The 22,515-nt window shown below is 42.0% G+C and overlaps 1 protein-coding gene across 1 annotated transcript in view; it reads left to right on the top strand.

Annotated features, from left to right (window-relative positions):
* Window positions 1-15,231, top strand: part of Brinp1 (BMP/retinoic acid inducible neural specific 1) — a 177,501-nt gene extending 162,270 nt beyond the window's left edge. The window contains exon 8 of the mRNA XM_070012560.1: window positions 13,610-15,231. Coding sequence (XP_069868661.1) covers window positions 13,610-14,750 — 1,141 coding nt within the window. The 3' untranslated portion in view covers window positions 14,751-15,231. The remainder of the gene's footprint in view (window positions 1-13,609) is intronic.
* Window positions 15,232-22,515: the final 7,284 nt, after the last annotated feature.

Genomic DNA, 22,515 nt, shown 5'->3' with positions numbered 1-22,515 from the left:
TTGTTTCTCAGTTTCCTGGGTAGAAACCTGGGTGTGGTGTATCAAGATCTTCTGCTTAGGATTCCCAGGCTGAAATGAGGTGTTAGCCAGATCAGGCTATTTCCCGTAGGCTGTGGGGAAGAATGGACTTCTAAGCTTCTTCTGGCTATTGGCAGAATTTAGTTCTTTGGCATTGTTGGACTAATGTCTTCTTAGCTTTGGATTCACTGCAAAGACCCAGAGGTCCCCCTCTGGCCCTTGTTCATGACCCTTTCATCCTCATGTTCTTCTGATGCTTCAGATTTTGTCAAGACTTGCCTTTAACCAACACATCTAATTATTAAGTCTACCCAAATAATCTTCCTAGCATTAGGTCGACTGCTATATATATGAAAGTGTATATTCAGTAGAATGAGATCATATCCTATTCACACTTTTGGGGGCTTAAATTCTAAAATCTCAGAAGATAGCAAGCATCTTTAGAATTTTGTGCAGGAACATAGGTTGGCCAAAAATAGGATGGGGAAAATATACACTGTTTCCTTCTTTTAGGCACTAAAACTGTATATTGTTACTCTATGTATAGAATATTACTCCATATAAGTTATTGTTTTTATTTGTCTTATTTTGTTTTTTTTTGTCAGTCCTGGGGTTTAAACTCAGGGCCTGGGTGGTCTCCCTTAACCTCTTTGTGCCCAAGGCTAGTGCTCTACCACTTTGAGCCACAGTACCACTTCCAGTTTTGTGGCAGTTAAGTGGAGATGAGTTTCATGGACTTTCCTGCATGGGCTGACTTTGGCCTGTGTTCCTCAGATCTCAGCCTCCTAAATAGCTAGGATTACAAGCATGACCCACCAGTGCCCTGTTGTTCTATTCTGTTATTCTAAATTCTGTTATTCTAATTTAGTAGCTTAAAACTCTCTCTCTTCTCTCTCTCTCTTCTCTGTCTCTGTCTCTGTCTCTCTGTCTCTCTGTCTCTCTGTCTCTGTCTCTGTCTCTGTCTCTGTCTCTGTCTCTGTCTCTGTCTCTGTCTCTCTCTCTCTCTCTCTCTCTCTCTCTCTCTCTCTCTCTCTCTCTCACACACACACACACACACACACACACACACACACACACACACACACACACATTCCTGATATATATGTTGGAATTGACTGGCCAGTTCTGTTCTATATATAATACACTAGTTATTCATGGTTCAGCTGGAAGTTCAACAATGGGTAGAAATTGCAAGAAGGCTCCATTTAAATGCCTAGTACCACAGTAGAGATGGACAGAAGGCTGGTCTCCATTGGCCAGCTGTCTCTCTCCAGGATTGCTACACATGGCTCTCCCACACTATGGTCTGATTGCTGAAATAGGAGGTTAGAGCTCCAAGAGGGAGTCTTCTAAGCAAAAGGAATAGAAGCTTCTCACCTCTTCAAGTGTGAGTCCATAAATTACATGAGTCAGTTCTACCCTTTGGTTTTGGTTAATGGGATGGTACCATTGACCTCCATCTCCTGTCCATGTGAGAAGTAGGTCAGAATATATTATGGGTTGGTCACTAGTTTTTTTTCTAGTATAGAGAGGAGAATACACTCTGCATAGACATATTTGCAGTGCAACAACTGTCTCCTTTAAAGTCTTTGTTGATCAAGACTGATTTTTCATGAGCTTGCTTTACAGGCTTTGTTCTGAGCTTCACCCTAGGTACCTGTTTCGTTACTGATACGGTTTTTGTTTATTGGTTTCCATAGAAGTTGGTGAAAGGGGGAACAATTGCCCATAAGTTGCTGTCATTATGTTCTTTGGTGAGTCTACATATATTTGTGGTTATCAGAAGAGGGAAGGAAAGACACATTCTGCCACAGCTATTAGAATAGGATTTGAAGGAATTCAAGTGCCTGTGAACTTTCACCTCATATCCCTCTTACAAAGGGCACAGGGCCCTTCATTTTGTGGTAGTTTTACCATTCTAGAATGCACATTTGTGTTTTGATTATGGGATGATCCCAAATATTCAGTGAGATTCTGTATCTCCTCAACATAATTCAGTTCCAGTGTCCAGTAATCTTCTAAAAGTATGGTCATTTCCTTCCCTTCATGCCCAGTCATACTTAGGGTTGTGAGAAAGATTAACAGTGCAGTTTTGGTCACTGTACAAGATTCTTCCTTAAGGGACAAATTTGGGTTCAGGGCTTCCAGGTATGTTCTATACAATATGATACATGTCAAGTAATGTCTTTTTGACTCTATGTTCCATCTGTTGTATGGACCAGGCCTTCCCTAAGCATCACTCAGCTCTGGGATTCTGACGTTCTAACCACTGTGGCCCTTTACCTAGTTCTTTGATATGTATCTATACATAGTTTCTTTGATAGGACCTTACTACCAATTTCTCTCCCCACTGTGAGGGGGAAGGAGGAAGAGGAGAGTGTATGTGGAGGGTGGTAGTTTGGTTGACAAAGAGTTATGAATGTGAATTAAGCTATCTTAGTGAATAAAACATACAAATTGTCAACTAAGTGCAAGTAGTCCAAAGAAGCCAGCAATATGCTCATGTCCTCAGACCTGTATAGCAGTGGAGCTTTTATCTAGAAATATCTTTGGCATTTCTTTTCTATGTACAGGGCAATAAGAACTGCAGTGAGACCCATCATGCTGACAACCTATAAGGATTAGATCTGGGTGATGGGGCAAATAGTTGAATGCCAGCACCACAGCTTCATCCTAAGAGCTGCATGAGGTTTAGTTAAGTGAACCCTGCCCGGGACATCTCCATTGCTCTGTGTGTGTGTGTGTGTGTGTGTGTGTGTGTGTGTGTGTGTGTGTGTGTGTGTGTGTGTGTGTGTGTGTGTGTGTGATTCTGCATTTGTGGCAAGTAGGGCAATTGACTCACTTCCTTGACGTAAGCCAAGAAAATCAGCATCTCAGTTTCTTTTTTTATGGTTTTTTAGTTTGGGCGTTTTCTTTTTCTTTTTTTTCCTGAGGCTCAGAAGTAGCTTTCTGTTTGGAATACACTCTGGAGGCTCTGGGGATTGAGTCAGAAATAGAACTACGTTCATATAATTTTTGTGGATAATTCTTTTTTTTTAAGCCTCCCAATATTCCTTTCTATCCTCACCTTCCAGGTCCAGCCAGTACTCTCTCTCTTTCTCTCTCTCTCTCTCTCTCTCTCTCTCTCTCTCTCTCTCTCTCTCTCTCTCTCTCTCTCTCTCTCTCTCTCTCTCTCTCTCTCTCTCTCTCTCACACACACACACACACACACAGAGAAGAGATAGAATCTAACAATTTGGCCAGGTGCTAAGGATCATCAAGGCATCATTTCTCTGTAATGAGCCTCAGGTTGTCATACAGTTCAAATACAATTCTCTATTAATGCTATTCTGGTTGCTCTAAAGGATTTATTTTGTAATTGTTACCCATTGGCAGATTGCGTGCTTAATCAAAAGTATAAATATCTGAAGCGTATGGGAAGACTGATTTTCACAACTGGAATTCACACGTATAAACAGCACGCAAGGGGCTGGGAATGTGGCTCAGTGCTAGAGTGCTTGCCCAGCATGCATGAAGCCCTGGATTCAAATCCTCAGCACCACATACACAGATAAAGTCAGAAATGGTGCTGTGGCTCAAGTGGTAGAGAGGTTCAGGGACAGTGCCCAGGCTCTGAGTTCAAGCCTCAGGACTGGCCAAAAAAAAAAAAAATATCAAACCACATTTTGCTGGGAAGGTGGCTCAGTGGTAGAGCGCTTGCCTTGCATGCATGAGGCCTTGGGTTCGATTCCTCAGCACCACATTAGCAAAAAGAAAAAAGCCGGAAATGACACTGTGGCTCAAGTGGTAGAGCACTAGCCTTGAGCTGAAGAGCTGAGGGACAGTGCCCAGGCCCAAAGTTCAGGCCCCACGACCGGACCCCCCAAAAATAAAAGTAACAGCACCCAAAATCAAGAAATAGGGTCTTATTTGCAATCCAATAGACAGCTTCTCTTCTAGGAGCTGTCAGAGTTCTCTGTTAGGGAATTGCTCTTCTTGGTGTTACATGCATGATGGGTTAAATCTCCCTTCTTAAATATAGTAAGATCTCTCTGTCTCTCTTTCTGTCTGTCTCTTTGTCCCAGTGTCAATCTGTCTGTCTGTCTCTCTTTCTATATCTCTCTCCCACTTTGCCTCTCCCACCTCACACACAGCATGTATATGTATGAATATGACCTTGGGGTCTTGCTTTTTTCATCCTTCTGCTGTTATCTGAGTTCTCTCCATGTTGTTTTGTGCAGCTGTGCTCGTACGTCCTCCAGAGTAATGTCATTGTATGTGCAGACATCTGCTTTACTGCTGACAGGCATTTTCATTGTTTCCAGGTTGAGGCCCCCAAGAACACCACAGTGATCTTACATGTGTCTTTTTGTGGACTTACATCTTTTTCTTGGGAACATGCTTTCAGTGCAATTTTTAGGAGAGGTCTTATATATATACTTGGTTTGCCAGATCCTCAAATAGTTACTTCTACCTTTTCCTACTTGCTAAAGTATTTCACCATTAAGTAGGACAAGAGAGCTGCAAATGGCTACATGTCTTAGTCAACAGCGAGCATATCTTGTTCTTCATATTTTATACTTTAATTATTTGTCATTCTGGTACAATAGCAGCATCTCATTGGAATTTTAATTTGCCTTGTCTTGGTGATGAACAAGACTTCAGTGTGCTTTTGACCTTCTGTATATCCTATTGTGTTTTATTTTTCATGAACTGCCTGCTCCTGTTATTTCCTCTCTATTTCTTGACAATGACTCTTTTCTGTGCTGGTACCGGGGTTTGAGTTCCGGACCCGGGCACTGTCCATTAGCCTTTCACCCAAAGCTGACACTCTACCCCTTGAAACCACAATTCCACTTCTGGAATTTTGTTGGTATATGGGAGATCAGCTTTTCAGGGACTTTCCTGCCTAGGGTGGCTTTGAACTATGATCCTCAGGTCTCAGTGTTTTGGATTACAGGTGTGAGCCACAAGCACCAAGCTTTCCTTCTCATTTTATTAACAAATCTGGTGGATTTCATTATGTTTTATTTCTTAATCCATTCATCCAGCCATAGCAAAGCATTATTTACTGGATATTTTGAAAGAATCAGAAATTGATTTCTCATTGCTCTGGAGGTTAGAATTTCAGCAGGAAGGCATTGGAAAAGATGGTGCTACTGAAGGCATTTTTGCTTCTCCTTCATGTCCTCATATGCTACAAGGGATATCAGGTCTTTCTCTGGTCTCCTGTATGAGGACATTAACCCCATTCATGATGGTTCTACTCTTAACACCTAAACTGGGAAAGGCCTCCCTGAAGCAATCACCATAGGGACTGAGATTTCAACTGAAGAATTTGCGGAGATACAGACATTCTGACCACAATATGGGTTTGTCTTTATAATCTTTTCTTGGCTAGAGGTATTGAAAGCATATCCTCTTATGATATGTTTAATCATGACATGTTTTTAGGTATTATACTTGTCTTCTATGGTGCAGTCTTCTAGAGAAATACTTCCCAACTCTAATGCCATGAAGATCTTTTGCTGTGTCTTCTTCTAAGTGTTTTTTTCTTCTTGCTGCTGATTTTGTCTTTCCCATTTACACCTACGATCAGTCTGTTTTGGTTTGGGGGTATAAAAGAGCCTAAGTCTCCCAATTCTTTAAAAATAAATAGACTGACAGCGAATAGACCCAGCAGCATTTGTAGGTTTTTTTTTTCCTCCCCTGGATTTTTAAACGAATAACTACTGACATCAAAGAATCACTTACTGCATGAGTTCAGGAAGAGCACAAGAGTTTGTCTTCATGAGAGACACTATGTACTTACCATATGTCAGGAGCTTTGTATACGTCATCTTATCTGAGCCTCAGAATAATCTTGCAAGAAGTATAATGTCATTCCATTCTGTGCTTAAAACAACAGAGTGTGCAATTAGTTCAAGGTTAGATAATGAGTAGCCGAGCAAAAATCCAATACTCAATTTTTCTTTTACACCAAAACCCGTATCAAGTTTTTTCCAATGTAAGCTTTACAGTGATAGCATTCATGAAAAACTGTGGAGAATAAACAACCAGTAAAACTAGAAAATGTTATAATAAAATGTATAACCAACTGGTCTAAAACCAAATGAAATGTTTTTAAACAGACACTTATAAAATGTGGTCATTCTTTGTCTTCAATAATGGTGATGGTTATGTGGTCATTCATAATGTCCTCACAGTGGAAATCTCCAGGAGCTTTGCATATACAGTTTGAGTTTTTCAGCTTCCCTATTTGACAGATTAAAATAAAAAAAAAACACTTAGAATCAAATAGGTCAGGTCATTTATTGAAGTATTATTGTACTTCAAGGTTAGGGTCTGCTGTGACCCTTTATAATCCTTTCACATTTTGGGAGCCTTTTGATCTGATTCTTTCATTGTCCAGCCTGTCTTCTGCTCAGAATGAATAGACAGTTTTTGCAGCCCCACCACCTGGTATTGCTATTAAGTTAGTTTCTTATGCTAGTCCCTCTTGGTCCCTCTCCTAGCTGGCACTGAGCCATGCTATCATTTGATATTTAAGCCATACCCCCAGTCTAACTTTTTAATGCTGGTTAATTGGAGATAGAGTTGTTGTTGTTGTTGTTGTTTTGCCAATCCCAGGGCTTGAACTCAGGGCTTGGGCTATGTCTCTAAGCCTCTTACACTGAAGGCTAGCACTCTATCACTTGAACCATAAAGTATCCTGTTGTTTCAAGCCCTTCTGCCATCCCTAAAAGGTTTCTGAGTCTTCCTTCATTTATCTTCAGCAGGTCCATGCCCTAGAGTAAAATGTTGATCTTTGAATATACAGCCCTGGTACTGCTTGCTGCCTGTCACCTCCTTCCAGACCCAGAGCTGTGTAGTGGCAAAGATTATTTCATAATCCTCCCCAATAAAGCTTCTGACAGCCCAATTTTAAAGGCCCTGTTGGATCCTTGCATTGCTGCTTTCTTCTTCATTCCTCCTTCCACTGTTCACCCCAGCCTTCCTCAAGTAAGACCTACTGCCTTCACTCCAGAATTCCAAACTAGAAAATACCTTCAGCAGAAAAGAGACCATAAAATCTCCTTTCATTCTTTCTTCCTTATTGTGATGAGCCACTCAACGAGACTGTCAGCTCATGAAGAATTGGGAGGAGAGAGGGAAACAAACAGGTTATTAAGGCAATGACAGACACTTAAATAAGGGAATGATTAAAAGCTAAACATTTATTTGGGGAAAATGATGATCCGTTTGGATCTGATGGGCAGTTATAATTCATAGGAGCACATCCATAAACTATCCTTTCGTCTGAGTTCCAAGCACCAAATACCATGGACTTATTCAGCTTTTGTCAGCACCATTTGTTCAAAGCCTGCACACACACACACACTCACACACACACTCACACACACACACACTCATACACAACACCACTACAAAAGAACAGTGCGTCATTAGACACTTACAAACAACTCCTTGTCTTCCCAGTTTAGTCTGTGCTGTACTGAACGTACATTTTGTGGAGTCACCAAATTACTCATGCACCCATTACAATGTCAGAGGCACACCACAGGAGAAGCATGGGGGCATAAATAAAAGAATAATTCAGAATCCCCAGCTCATTTCTTTTTCATTTCCTTTCTACGTTTAAAAGCACACTACTCATAGGCATATCAGAGTTATGGATTATAGTTTTCTATTTTAACCTACATCCACCCCCCCCATCCCTCTCTCCTTGGCACTCGATTTGTATGATCTTCCCTAAAATGCCACAGGCCAGGCACCACATTCCCAACTTCTGCAAAACCTCCAATTAAAATCAGCAGGGAGGTTGCTTGAATTAGGAATCCCAGTGAGGGCTCCCCAGCCAGCTAGGTCTGAAAGGGAGATAGAGCCTCTGAAGGCACTGATGGGAAACCCTGGGTGGCAGAGCCTCTGTCCTCCAAATGACAAGCAACGCCATGCTGTGTCACCAGGAGACCTGACAAGTTGCCAGAAAATCCTGGCGGAGGCAAAGACAGTCTAGAGATGTACAGCTGGGTGGCTCTGAGGCTCTGAACTTAGTGCATCCTCCATTCTAGAGTGCAGATGGCAGGGAATATGTCTTGGGTAATTGAAGGAATGTTCATGTACATCCAGAAGTCCTGATCTCTAGTCTTCTGTGTTCATGCTGTGTGGCCATCGATGAGTCACAATCCCTCTCTGGCTTTCAGACCCCTCATGAGTAGAATGCAAATTAGGAAGAGAGTCTTATCTCACAGAACTGATGTGAAGACATAGAGATTACTGACCTGGTGTAAAAAGCACTTGAAATACATGACAGCTTTAAACATGGGATGGGGCACTGTTGAACATCTGAAAAGTGTCTTCTTGAAGATTCTGTTTCTGTGGTCCAGGCTGCTTCATATGGAATCATTGTAGGAGCTAATCAGTTAGGTTCCAGGCATCATTCTCTCTCTAGGTCTCTTTCTCTGTCTGTCTGTCTGTCTGTCTGTCTGTCTGTCTCTGTCTGTCTGTCTCTGTCTCTGTCTGTCTCTGTCTGTCTCTCTGTCTCTCTGTCTGTCTCTCTATCTCTGTGTCTCTGTCTGTATCTCTCTTTCTCTCTTTCTTTCTCTCTCTCTCTCTCTCTCTCTCTCTCTCTCTCTCTCTCTCTCTCTCTCTCTCTCTCTCTCTCTTTCTCTCTCTCTCTCTCATCATGTACTGGGGTTTAAACTAAGATCAGGGCACTGTTCCTTAGATTTTCTTTTTCACTCAAAGCTGGCACTCTGTGACTTGAGCCACAACTCTACTTCCAGCTTTTTGATGGTTGCTTGGAGATAAGAATCTCTTAGATTTGTGTGTCTGGGCCGGCTTCGAACCACTCTCCTCAGATCTCAGCCTCTTAAATAGCTAGCATGGGCCAGTTATACCCAGCCAGTGTTTTTGTGTTTAGAAATGAAGAGAAAGCCTTCTGCCCTCCCCCTCCTTCCTCCTTCCTTCCTTCTGTCTTCTTAGTTCCCTTTCACTCCCATCAGAACAAATTGAAATCCTCCAATGGAAAGATGCTGATTTGAGTGTATTGGAATTCAGCTTTAGCTGAAGCTTTGGATCCCTAGTGACTGAGAAAATGCCTTTTTTAAATCGTGGTCTTCATTGCCTCTCCCTGACCACCTTGCAGTTGGGGCCGTGTCAGCTTTCTGAGACCCTTCCCTCTGGAGCTGGCCTATTAAGCCTTTTCTCTGTTGTCAGGGTTGAGGCAGGCTGTCACTGGCTAGCCTGGGAAGTGGTATTTATAGATCACAGCCCCCCCACCTTTCTCCCTCGCTTCTCCCTCTGCTCTTGTCGGTGAGCCCCAATTATTAGCAAATGGAGGAGAGGGACTTTGGCAGGGCCAGAGGAAGTAAGGAATGTGATAATAAGCCTTTCACACACTCAAGCTTCCTGGAATTTTCCATTATTTCAATTTATTCCTGTTCTTGTGGCTTGCTCTCCCATCTCGCTGGCCTTATCGTTATAATTTCACATCATGGCACAGAGCAGAAAGTATACCCATGCTGAGGGAGAGTCTACTATTGGACTGCAGAATCACTTTGTGGTCTCAGACAAGTTAACCCATTTCTCAAGGATTCATCATCTTCATCTGTCACATCAACATTTTTACATAAGCTGCTCAGGGGGACAGAAAAAGGCCCTTCAGCGGCATGGGTGGTTTAATAGGAGGGCTCTGACGTGGTCAGCCGCAGTGACCCTTGGCCAGTTTAAGATGCCACTTCTCAGAGTGAACCTTGCAAAATTATTGCTATCAGTGATTACTGCTTAGAGCCCTGGCTTCCAATGAAGGAGGTCTAAAACAGCCTTCTGATTGAGGCTGATTTCTCACTGCAAGTTGTTTGCATTATTTTAAAGGCACACTACAAAGAATGGGATAAGCTCATTTTCCTGGTTTAATCTCCTCCAAACGACATACTACAAAGCAAAAGACTTCTCACTGACCTTGGAAATCAGAGTTATCTGGTAGGTGCCTCTCTGGGTTCCTCTCTTTGGCAGAAAAATTAAGGGGTGCGTGAGAAGTCCTCCTCTCAGGTGGCCTATCCGATGTCCATTTTCCCCAGAGTCTGTAAATTACAAGTGTGTCATGGCCTCATGTTTGCAGCTCTGTTGTGTCCACTCTAGTTGTATCCCATCCAGTCCTGCCTCTCCAAGGGCACCTGTGTAGCCTTGTATGTTCAACTGTCATCACTCCGGACACCAGATCCTTTATCTCTTCCTCTTATCACCCTTCCCCATTCTCCACCTTCTCCCTTAGTCTCCTCTTCCTTCTTTCGCTGAGCCTGGAGCTCCCTGTATACCACCTCCCTTCTGCGTTCTGGTGCTGTATCATTAATGCCTCCTTTGATACATCCCACAACCTCATGATTATTCCAAGCTCAGGAGACGCAGGTGCCATGCAGCCTGCTGATGCATCTCAGAGGGCCTCTCTGTCCCCAATCCCTCTTGCCTGACAGGGCTGGAATCCTAATTCACCCCCAGTCCTCTTGCTTGTTGTAGCATCACCAGGAACTTTCATCTTTTTATTTCCCCCTACGGAGGATTCTGAGAGTTCAGCCACAATGAAGCATTGATTCAAGGAGTAAGGGGGGGCTATGGTCCTGACAAAGGGTCCCAATGATGGGACACGAGAAAGGGGGCGCTCTACGGGGTTATAGAATGCCTTGCAGATGGGAACAGAGGAGCTCTAAATGGGGTACTGTCCTGTCCCTTGGAGAGGGAGTGACAGGGGCAAGTGTGGGCCATTTGAAAGAGGCATTTTTGAAACGATGATCTTGTCAAATGGAAAGACGGGATCAGAGCTGCGTGGAGGGGCCCCTGAAGCTCACCAAAAAGATTATAAAAAAAAAAACCACAAAACACTATCCGATGACTCATCCCCCAATATTCAGTCAATGTTCTGGTTTGGGAGGTGGCAGCCACATAGCTCATTGTTATTCCAGCTCCGTTTTCTCAAGGCTGGGCTTGCTGCTGTTCTCCATGCTGTAAGAGGATTGCTCTCACGAAGCAGGGACCCAGGGAGGCCTGGAGCTGTGTGGGAGGATGGTATTGAAAACTAATACTGTGGTCCTGAGGGGAGAGAGAGAGAAGTTTGTTTTTCATTCTTTCTTTTCTTTGGGGGGGTTAATAAAAAGAAGAGGAAAAATATTAATATTCTTTGCTCATTCCTTTGGCAAACATTCATTCCTTCAGCAAAATTTTAGAAAGCCAGACTTTATGCTAGGTGGTCAGGGCAGAAGGAACTCCTTTAACTTCACCTAAAGACCTAGAGGGGACCTGAAGAGGCAGCCGGGGCCCTGATTCAATGCCATTGGGTGTTCTGAGGTTCTATTGCCAGAGAAAGGGAGGGTTGTATGAGTTTAAAAGGCAGGGAATTTCAAGAAGCTAATTATTCCACCATTTTCTCTTAGCTGATAAGCAACTCATTTAAAGCAAAGCAAGCCAGGCAGCCATTTCAACAGTATCTATTTTCAAATGGATATAACAAAATGGTTTCCCTCAAACTGCAGGGAGATAGAAAAAAAAATCCCCAAGAGAGTTTCTCAGTACCTTCAAAGGAAGAGCTTATTCTCTGGGATAAGAATACTTTTTATTATTACCTTCTTCGTAATTGCTCTCTGCCAGGCTTTTCTGAGCACTTTAAATATATAATCTCGCAGAATCCTCTCACCAACTGTATGAGATGGGTCTTATTATCCTCATTTTCACATATGGATGCTGACACTTCAAGAAGTGGAACGACTGGTTCCTGGCTTGAATGGGAGTTTGGGTCTTATCCTCCTTTTAGATATCGAGACGGAGGCTTCAGGAGGCAGAGAGACTTGTGCCTAGTGGGAGTGGAGTTTTGAACTCCGTTCTGCTGACACCAACTTTCTGTTTATGGCTTGGTAACGGTCGCTCATCAGTGGAAATGATGGCACAGATGTGTTACACAGCTGACACTTCCTACCACAGGAAGTACAATACCAATGGGCTTTTTTCCAGCTGCATAGAAAGGGTCATGGTGAACCATCCTCACCATCTTCGTCTCCATGGACATCACCAGAGCACATGCAGCCTCAAGAGAGGTTTACTGCTTGATGGGTAATGGCCTTCTCAGCAATAGCTGTGAGCCAGGCAAGTTCTCTGCTGACTGGTTCTGTCTTTTGATCTCTGAGATTTGGGGTCATGTGTGTAAAATTGACCCAAGAGTCCCTTTGCACACATAACCAAGTTTCACTGAGCCCTTAGTACCTACCAAGTTTGAAGCTCAGCCTTCACACGAACACTTGTGTAATTCTCATTTTAGCCCTGGGTGGTACAGAAATGAGTTCAGAAAGCAAAGGGAACTGCCCAGCATCATCTTCACATGAGGAAGAGCCAGAATGTTCTGTAATCTCTTACTGACCTCGTCTCAAGCGATTATTCAGGGTGTTGTTGTGAAGCTCAAGTGAGAACATGTCCAATGCAGTGTAAAAAGTGCTAGACACATGTAAGGGATCATGTGTGGCACAGGAGACCAGCTCAGCAGTGACTTGCACAGAAATGAAGACAGATGAGAAACCTGTAGGCTGAATAACTTTTTTTTTAACCTTTTGGCTGTTGCTTCTTGTCTCTTAGTGGATCTGTCTTCATTGGGATGTGTTAGTGGCTGGAATCTGAGGATAGTCTTCTCTACCATGTATAGTGTCCTGGTAGTCAGGAGGGGGCCAGGAGAGATGTGGGGCCGTAGAAACACTACTCCAATAACAATGTGGAGCTCTAGAAACATGGGAGAAATGCAGTTTTTTTTCCACATGCCTTGAAATAAGAAAAACACCACTCTGATCATCGATCTAGAAGTGCTATGTGATTTGTAGATTGTGGTAAAATATGACTTTTCTGTGGAGGTGGTTGGGTGTCATAGGCCCTCCAGGGAGGAGCCGTGTGTGAAGTGGGTTGAGAGGTCTGATGGACATTACATGAAATAACACAGAGGTCTTCTCCGTGGCTGACTTTCACCATTGGCAGCCATCCAGAAAGGGTTATTTGTGTTCTCAGACTTTATTTCCTAAATCAAACTTCTTTGAGATGATTAAATATTAGAATCAAAGTGGGGGAAAGCCCATTCTTCCCAACCCTTTCTCTGCCCTTCCTCTTTCTCCTTGTCTTCCTCTTCCCCCCTCCTCCTCTCTCTCCTTGGCCTTGAACTCAGACCTTTAGACTCTCACTTGGCTTTTGCACTCAAGGCCAACACTTTATCCCACTTTCACTTGCATCTTGGGCTGGTTAATTAAAGGTAAGTCTCACAGAATATTCTTGCCTGGGTTGTCTTGGAACAGCAATCCTCAAATCTCAGCCTCCTAAGTAGCTAGGATCACAGTAGCTAGACCCCCACAGTGCCCTACCCAATCCCTCCTTTTTCAGATGAAGATCGGCAGCCTCTGAAGGGTAAGCTACCTTGAATGTCGTACAGCAGGTTGGGAGCTGACCTGGAAGTACAATGCAACTCTTACAACTGATACCGTCTTTCCTGTCTAGGAGTGTCCCCGGTTTGCACTAAGGGATGGTATAGAACGATCCCCAACTGCATCCCGCAGGGCTTAACATTCTCCACTCTCCCTCTTTCCTCCAGGACAATTCAGCAGTGGCTCGCAAGGGTCCAGTCTCTTCTCTACTGCAATGAGAACGGGTTCTGGGGGACGTTTCTGGAGAGCCAGAGGAGTTGCGTGTGTCACGGCAGCACCACGCTGTGCCAGCGCCCCATCCCCTGCATCATAGGCGGGAACAACAGCTGCGCCATGTGTAGCCTGGCCAACATCTCACTCTGCGGGTCCTGCAACAAGGGCTACAAGCTGTACCGAGGCCGCTGCGAGCCACAGAACGTGGACTCGGAGCGGAGCGAACAGTTCATCAGCTTCGAGACCGACCTGGACTTCCAGGACCTGGAGCTGAAATACCTGTTGCAAAAGATGGACTCCCGCCTCTACGTCCACACCACCTTCATCAGCAACGAGATCCGCCTCGACACCTTCTTCGACCCTCGGTGGCGCAAGCGCATGTCCCTCACTCTGAAGAGCAACAAGAACCGCATGGACTTCATCCACATGGTGATCGGCATGTCCATGCGCATCTGCCAGATGCGCAACAGCAGCCTGGACCCCATGTTCTTTGTCTACGTGAATCCCTTCAGCGGGAGCCATTCGGAGGGCTGGAACATGCCCTTCGGAGAATTCGGCTACCCACGTTGGGAGAAGATCCGACTCCAAAACAGCCAATGCTACAACTGGACTCTTCTCCTGGGCAATCGGTGGAAAACCTTTTTCGAGACAGTCCATATCTACCTACGTAGTCGAACGCGGTTACCTACCCTCCTGCGTAACGAGACTGGCCAGGGCCCGGTAGACCTGTCGGATCCCTCTAAGAGACAGTTCTACATCAAGATCTCAGACGTGCAGGTGTTTGGGTACAGCCTGAGGTTCAATGCCGACCTCCTTCGCAGCGCCGTGCAGCAGGTCAACCAGTCCTACACCCAAGGGGGCCAGTTCTATTCCTCTTCGTCCGTGATGCTCCTCTTGTTGGATATTCGGGACCGAATTAATCGCCTGGCTCCCCCTGTCGCCCCGGGAAAACCCCAGCTGGATTTGTTCTCGTGTATGCTGAAGCACCGTCTGAAACTGACCAACAGCGAGATCATTAGGGTGAACCACGCCTTGGACCTCTACAACACCGAGATCCTCAAACAGTCGGACCAGATGACAGCCAAACTCTGCTAACGGGTGGGGGACTCTTCCTGCCAGTGGACTTTTTCCTTTTGTTGTACACATGCAACAGAACCAAGCGAAACAAAACACAAAATAATTTGTAAAATGTAATTACTATTCAAAGAGAAGGAGGAGGAAAAAAAAAGTATCTTCATTTGTTGGGAACTAAAACGTTGTAGCAACTGTATAAAACCGTGGGGCATGTTTGTTACTTCTATACTCGGACATGAGGAAGGGTCTCAGCCTTTTTTTTGTGGAAGATTTGAGGTGGTTGCTTCTTAGGGCTCAGGTGCTGTATGGATGGGGGTAGAAGGGGAGAGCATATGCAATGAATTGTAAAATCTCTGCTGTGCAGGTGCTAAGATTAAACACTAAAAGAAAGAGAGATATATGTAATGTACCACTGACACTGCCATTTTTCCTTGTGGGAGGAAATGGAGATAGATAAAGAAGATATTTCTTCTGTTAAGAGTTCTTTCCTCTTTATATTTAATTCGTTGTGGTTCTTTTGACTCATTCTCAAACTGGAGTGGTGATTGGACAGGGCTCTCTTACCTCTATGCGTTCCTCCCTTCTCAATAAATCAAACTACTGGAAGCTGGCCGGTAGGTAGGAGGGGGCAGAAACGCATGTCACAAAATCACAGGACAATGCAACCTTAGGTATAAAGCTCCCCAAAGTCCTTAGTTCGGGAAAGTGGTTCAGAGAGGAAAGGCACACTCAGAAATGTGCAGTAACGATCCAGACAAGGATTTGAAGTCTCTTGACAAATCACACTTTTTCAAAATCACTCCAATTGCTTTTATGTCGTCTCCTTCAACACAGCTGCCAAGGGATGAATTAGTTTTCTGCCCAAGTTTGTTTTTAATGTGTGTGTATGTATGTGTGTGTGTGTGTGTATGTGTGTGTGTGTGTATCTATGTCTGTGTCTGTGTGTCTGTGTGCATGTGTGAGCATGCGTATGTATTTGAAAAAAGTCTTCTATGTGCTTTCCTAGAAATTATTTTCCAACTTGAATAGCCAAAAGTAAATACTAATAAGGTAAGTATTTATTATTGCATTGGGCTACAAGAAAGACATCCCCATCCAAAGTGTTATCATTTGACTGGTGCATGATGCATATGAGCACAAGTACAACCCCTCTGTCTGCTCTAGCCTCTCTGACATTCACGCTCCATACACACACACACTCACACACACTCACACTCACATATAAGTACTGCTTCTTCTTTGGTAGTGGTTTAAAGTGAGCAGCCTTGTGAGAGACTTGGGGTTAAAATAGAATGAGAGATTTCAAGGAAGCCATCTCATCTCAAAGTGCTGCCCTACAGGAGTGGTTTTGCAGTCTCTAGGAACTCCACATGAATCTTCTTGTTGGTGGTACTTGCAAGAAGTACTCTACCCTTATTTCTTCATTTGCAGTGAATGCAGAATCACAAAAATGCAGGGTTGGAGGGGAAAAGAGAAATGTCCTAGTCTAAACTACTGCCCAGTACAAATTTCCTTTTAATCATTGGGAAATCACCACTGTTCAGCAACTGGATCCATTGCAGACAAAAGATGATTAGCTCTATTTTCCACATGCCTTGAATTCTTCCACAGCAGGAAGCAGGAGCTCCCATTTCAGTCTTGTAAAACAGAACCAATTATTAGACTATCCATTCACTGCCCTTGTATACCTTCACTATTGCCGCAAGCTCTGGAATATGTTTCTCTCTTGTGATAATGATACCCTAGATAAAATATAAAGACTCAGAGATTTTTCAGAATTTCTGATAATGATATACAAAGTGAGGATGTATTTTAATTTAAAGAGAAAAGGAAGAGCTTCAGTTCATGTAAGTCTACGAATTACCTGTATGTTATAGAGTATGTAGGGGGAAGATTTCTTTTTTCTATAATGATAATATTCCAGATTTAGTATTTTATTTTCAGTATCTATTAGCATATATATTTTATAACAACTTTAACACTTACCATCTACTTCATACCTGCATCGGTTTTTTCAGGTCTCAGTTTTTACGAGGGTTCAGTGTCCATTTACTGTGAAAATCCTCCATGCCAGATGTTAGATCACAGCTTCTCCATCAAGCACAGGAGTGCCCAAATCCAGTAAATCATTAAACAAGCATGTAATAGATGAATGCAGAATGCCAGAAATGCAAGTATCTATAAAGACATTGCCCATGTGTTCCACCTCTCACAAATTAATGAAAAAAGACAAAGTAAATGAAACACTAGTGATTACAGAACATCCTAAAAATGTTATCCTCGCCTCAACCACAAAGAGCCCCTTTCATGAGATTGTCAGGATTTTAATAGGAGGGATGCATTCACTCTGAGTGCTGAAAAATGATCTGAAAATGGACAAATCAAACACAATGACCAAAGGAACTTACTTTAGTCATTACTTTTTTTTTTCCCTAAGAACAGACACACAAAGTTATGAAATTGCATTTTAAAAGCATTTAGGAACAAGGTATAACTACACTGTTCACAAGTGTCATTTTAAATGGCAAACCTAGCCAGGAAGTGGGAATTTTGACTTCTATATAGATAGGAACAATCTCCAGTCATCAGTATGACCTGAAGAAGCTCCAGACTGATGTGTATTTTACTTGCTTCTCTTCCTTTCCTTCTTCCTTTCCACCTCCCAAACCTTTCTGAAGAGTCTCCTGAGAACCCCTTGTATTGGCACAGCCTGTCACAGAGGGCTAGGCAATCTTTTCTGCATCATAGTGTCTAATCGTATCATTATTCAGTTAGGAACTTCAGTCTGTGTTTTTTCACCAGAGTTCACCACTGTTGAGTGTGGGAAAAGACTCTGCAAGTCAGTCATTTCATCTTACAGAGAGAATACAGCCATGTACAGAGATTGGAAAGGTCAAGGAAACGAAAGACTTTTCAAGGAGAAGGATTCAGACATCAAAAATTTATTCTGAGGGGGAAAAATAGAAGGGTTACAAAGTTGTATGGATTTCCAAATATGTCTGGCTTTGGTCTGGCTAGCCCTTTGAACTGACAAGGTTCCCCTCTAGCTGTGAGGAAGAGCAGACTGATGCCTTCAAGAGGGATTTTAATTCAATTAGTGTCTTACCAATTTGATGCAGCAACTGAGGACCTACAGTGTCTGATTAATATGCCAATGCAAAGACACAAGAGTGAACAGAATGCCCATTTGGATAAGGTCTGGCAGTAAAGCATGTCATTGCCATGGAAACCACAGAAAGCTATTAATTAGCTATCACATAAAATCATTGGAAAGCTCTAGACCCCACCATATCCACTCCCTTTAAAGAAGAGGGCAAGAAGAGGGTCATGCTAACAGTAAGTCTCCCTTCAGAGAATGAAATCATAGTTACACAGAAAGGATATCTTGCAAAGTGGGAGAAATGTTGATATCCAATACAAATGGCTCTAGGCTTATTCACATCCAAGAATATGATTTAAATATGGACTATTTGTGTTAGATTACCTACATTGATAAAATTATATCGATTACAGATCATTCTAGTCTCAGCTTTATAAAATAAAAGTGATAGTAATTATATGGATGCAGTAGATGGTGATAAACTATCAGGGAAAGTTTATATCATATCATCAAAGGATGAGGAATAACTAACCCCTAGACTAATAGCTATAAATTATATCACTTCTGAAAGGATAAAAAGTATTCTAAAGCAAATAGAAAAAAATTAACTAGCTATATATAAATAGATGACATAGCAAAACTTACTGAACAGATAATCACCATAAACAGAGTTGGATAAAACTAATCAGTAGAAAGGAGGTTGTCAGGTAATAAGTCAAAAATCAAAAGCATACATAAAGATTGGAAATGAAATCATCACTAGCTATATACAAATAAAAAGAAAGCTGATGTAACCCTGTTAATGGAAGTCAAATAGACTTTAAGTCAAACTACATCATTAAGATCAATTCTTGTTCAGTTTTTCAGGAACAATGGACAGAAGATCAGACTCAGACTCAAAAACTCTTAAGAATAAAAAGACTTTTTAAGAGATCTTTAAAACTTCGACTGTAAAATACAAGGAATTAAATCTAAAGATTTTCTACTAGTTTTGAACATTGAGCATGAGTGTAGCTCCATTTCAAAGGTCATCTAGCTCAATCACATTAACCAAGACAAGAACTTATAAACTGATTTATTGAATGGTAACTCCTTTGTACAACTACTTAAATATAATAAAAAATATACTTAAAAGAAGAATCTGTACCATGACATTTCAACTAACGGTTTTACTGCACTCAAGTGCATATTATTCTCTCTCTTATTCTCCCTCTCCCTCTCTCTCTCTGTCTCTTCTCTGTCCTCTGTCTCTGTTTCTTTAATATCATCATTCTCATCAAAACTTTTGTACCAGCCTTTGTTCTAGTTGAGATCAGTCAAAAATATAGATGGTTGTAATGATCTCAGGCTGAGACCTGTATATTATCTGTGGCTCCAACTTTGCTAACCTAAAATACTCAGAAGGCATAGGTTGCTTGAGAGAACTCTATATCTCTTTATTCTTTCTCTAAGTATAAGGTGATCCTCTATTTTCAGTTCCTTGTCTCTCAGCATTCTGGATTAATGCTAATTTTGGTTTGGAACCTGCTTTGCTTCCCAACAAACTGACCAAATAGGATGCTGGTCTTGCCTACACAGGTAGCAGAGATGTAAGGGTTACAATTTGAGACCAGTTTTAGCAATAACTTAGTGAGACTCTATTTCAAAAGAACAAGTTGAGTGTGGTTGCACACACATGCAGTCCCAGCATTGCAGGAAGCAAAGGTAGCAGGATGGTGATCTAAGTTTGGCCTAGCTGAAATAAACAATGCGAATGCGATGGAGTCATGCTTGAAGTGAGAGATCCTTGCCTAGTAGGCACCAGGCCCTGACTTCAAACCCCTGTAATGTCACCGCACCATTTATGTTAGGTTTTTTAAAAAGATGTAGCTGAATAAGAACTGCACTATGCATGTGGTATTCAGGTAAGGGGTAGGTTTATTCAGTAGACCTGCTGGGACCAGGTAAGGTTGGCACTCCATGTGGCTGGGAAAGGCCTGGGAAAGAGAGAGAGCTGGGAAAGAGAGAGGAAAGAGAGAGGAAAGAGCTAGAAAAGAGCAGAGAGAGCAGAGAGAGAGAGCAGAGAGACAAACCCCTGTAATGTCAAAAACAGACAAAGGAGAACACAGTGAAGAGCATGAAACAGATTCACAACAAGGACCTTGGCTAACAGCATAAACTAAAACACATAGTAAATTTTGGAGCAATTATAGACTTCTTTAATTACTTACTTTTGGTTAAGGTATATATTTGAGAAAGGCAAAGCTCTGGAATTTTTCTCAAAGTTTTTTCACTCTCTTTCTCTCTCCCTCTCTCTTTCCTTCTCTCTCTCTTTCTCCAGTCTTCTTTTATAATTAAGATCTTTTTTTAATTTTTTATTGTCAAGGTGATGTAAAGAGGGTTACAGTTCCATAAGTAAGGTAATAAGTAAATTTCTTGTCAAACTTGTTATCCTTTCCCTCATTTTTCTCCTGCATTCCCTCCCTCCATTCATCCATATTGTCTTGTGTATGTCGCTGTTGCATTGGTTCCTCCCTTGTACATTGTCTCATCATTCTGTTGTTCCCCTCTGTTGAGGTTTGAACTTAAGACTTTGGGCCAGAACCATAGTTCCAACCCTTTGTACTTTGAGATAAGGTCTTGAGTTAGAATTGAGATTAGGTCTTGAGATACTTTTTGACATAAGGTATGGAGATACTCCTATTGAGATAAGGTCTTGCTTTTTGCCAGGCCAGCTAAGACCACCATCTTCCTATCCATACTGAGATAAGAGATGGATATGCTACCATACCCAACCTATTTTTCTGTTTAGGCATTTTGAGAACTTTTCAATCCAGCGTGGTCTTAATGTATGATCTCCCTGATCTCAGCTTCTGAGTAGCTAGAGTTTTAGTCATGAACCACTGCATCCAGCAACTCTGTCTCTTGAACAGTCTAAACTACTATAAAACATGAGTATTTCTGATCTAGTCTATGGACTTACCTCCTTTTTTCACTATCCCAACCATAGTTGTCCTAGAATCAGATATCAAATTTCTGTAGTTAATACAATAGCAACCTACTTTCGAGCAGTTTTGTACATAAATATATGAAATTAAATGTCTACCAGATCAGAATTCGCTAACTGAATCTATTATTTGCAAGAATAAAATCCACAACTAAAAGAAAGAGGATATTGAGATGGAAAGCAATGATCATGATGAGCTTGGTTAAAGGGTGAAAATCAAGCAGAGTCTCACGTCACTTGGTAAAGATGGGCATGAAGTTTGGAGGAGAGATCGTTCAATCAGTAAAAGAAAAAAATCTCTATTAAGTATTTTGGAATAGACAAATGAATTTAGTGACTCACCCGTTGAATTTCTTCCTGGGTCGAATATGTTATCTCTAGAGCTGAATGTGTTTGCCTAGAGAGTATCTCCCAAAAGTATTTTTGGTCCCACGCAAGAACCTTCTCTTGAGTGGAGCATCAGCCTCTACCCCAGCCGAGATGTCACCTTCCTGATAAGGTTATAAACAGTCATTTACCCAAAGATGAAAACAACTTTGGGAAAAAATTAAGTAGGAGCTTCAGAGCTGATAAGGAGCAAGAAGTTATGGATACCAAAGCTGCAAAGGATAGCTTTAGTGCTGACCTTATTTAGTGGCAAACTCTCTCTTTCTAGGAATTTCTGCCAGTCTTAACCAGGAATGGGAGAGATGGGTCTGACTTTGCCACAGGCCTGAATAAATGAGGAATTGTAATGCTCTTACAAATTACTGGGTGATTATAAACACTGCCAAGTATTTGTTAATTATATGGTGTTATTGTATAATGCATAATTATAAATTAATAATGATGTCACCTGATACTTTGTTAATGCACAAAAGGATACGGAGTTCAAAGGCTTTATTCAGGCCCTAGGTTTTCCTGAATTATCAAGCACCTACAAAACCAGAATTAGAAACCCTATTTTCTGATTTGTAGGTTAGTGATTTAATCACTATTCTCAACATAAGAAGATAAGAAGCAGCATAGCACTATGGCTAAGAGCACTGACCTGGAATTGGTAATGATCCTAGAGTTTGGCTGTCTACTCACTGTGCAACTTGACTAACATATTTAGCTTCCTTATGATATATTTCCTTTTTTTCTCTTACAAAAAGGAGATTCTGACTTCCCTAATCTGGTTGTTATGAGAATTAATCATTTTTAAAGTCCTAGAAAACCACTTGGCATGTAGAAAGCCTATCTGTTAAATAAATTACATAAATAAAAGTATGATTTAGATTGACATATATGCAAAGTCATCTTAACAATGCTAAAACCAATTGAGCTCATTTTAATCAGTTCAGACACTCTAGTAAAGCTGATGCAAGCCATCTATATCTTACTCCATTTGGGTTGTGATAAAAAATATTTAGACTGTGTACTTTGTGATCAACAGAATTTACCTGTCACATGTCTAGGAGCCAGGAAGCTCAACACCAGTGTATGAGCAAATTGGATGTGTAGTGAAGATCTGTGCCTCCCAGATGGCATCTTCTTGCTCTGTCTTCCCATGGAGGATCGGACAATGGAGCCCTCTCCATTGATGCAGGAATTATCTCATTTCATGGTGGTGGAGTTCTCATCACTCCATCACTTCTCAAGGGCCAAGCTCATCTGAGTACCATCACATTAAGTGTAGAGTTCCAATATGCGAATTTAGAGGAGACGCCTACAGGCAG

The sequence above is a fragment of the Dipodomys merriami genome, unplaced genomic scaffold (assembly GCF_024711535.1).
Source record: "Dipodomys merriami isolate MVZ:Mamm:240054 unplaced genomic scaffold, mDipMer1.0.p SCAF_11, whole genome shotgun sequence".
In the NCBI taxonomy this organism is placed as follows: domain Eukaryota; kingdom Metazoa; phylum Chordata; class Mammalia; order Rodentia; family Heteromyidae; genus Dipodomys; species Dipodomys merriami.
Note: the sequence above shows the minus strand (reverse complement) of the source record. Positions and strands in the feature narration are given on the sequence as shown.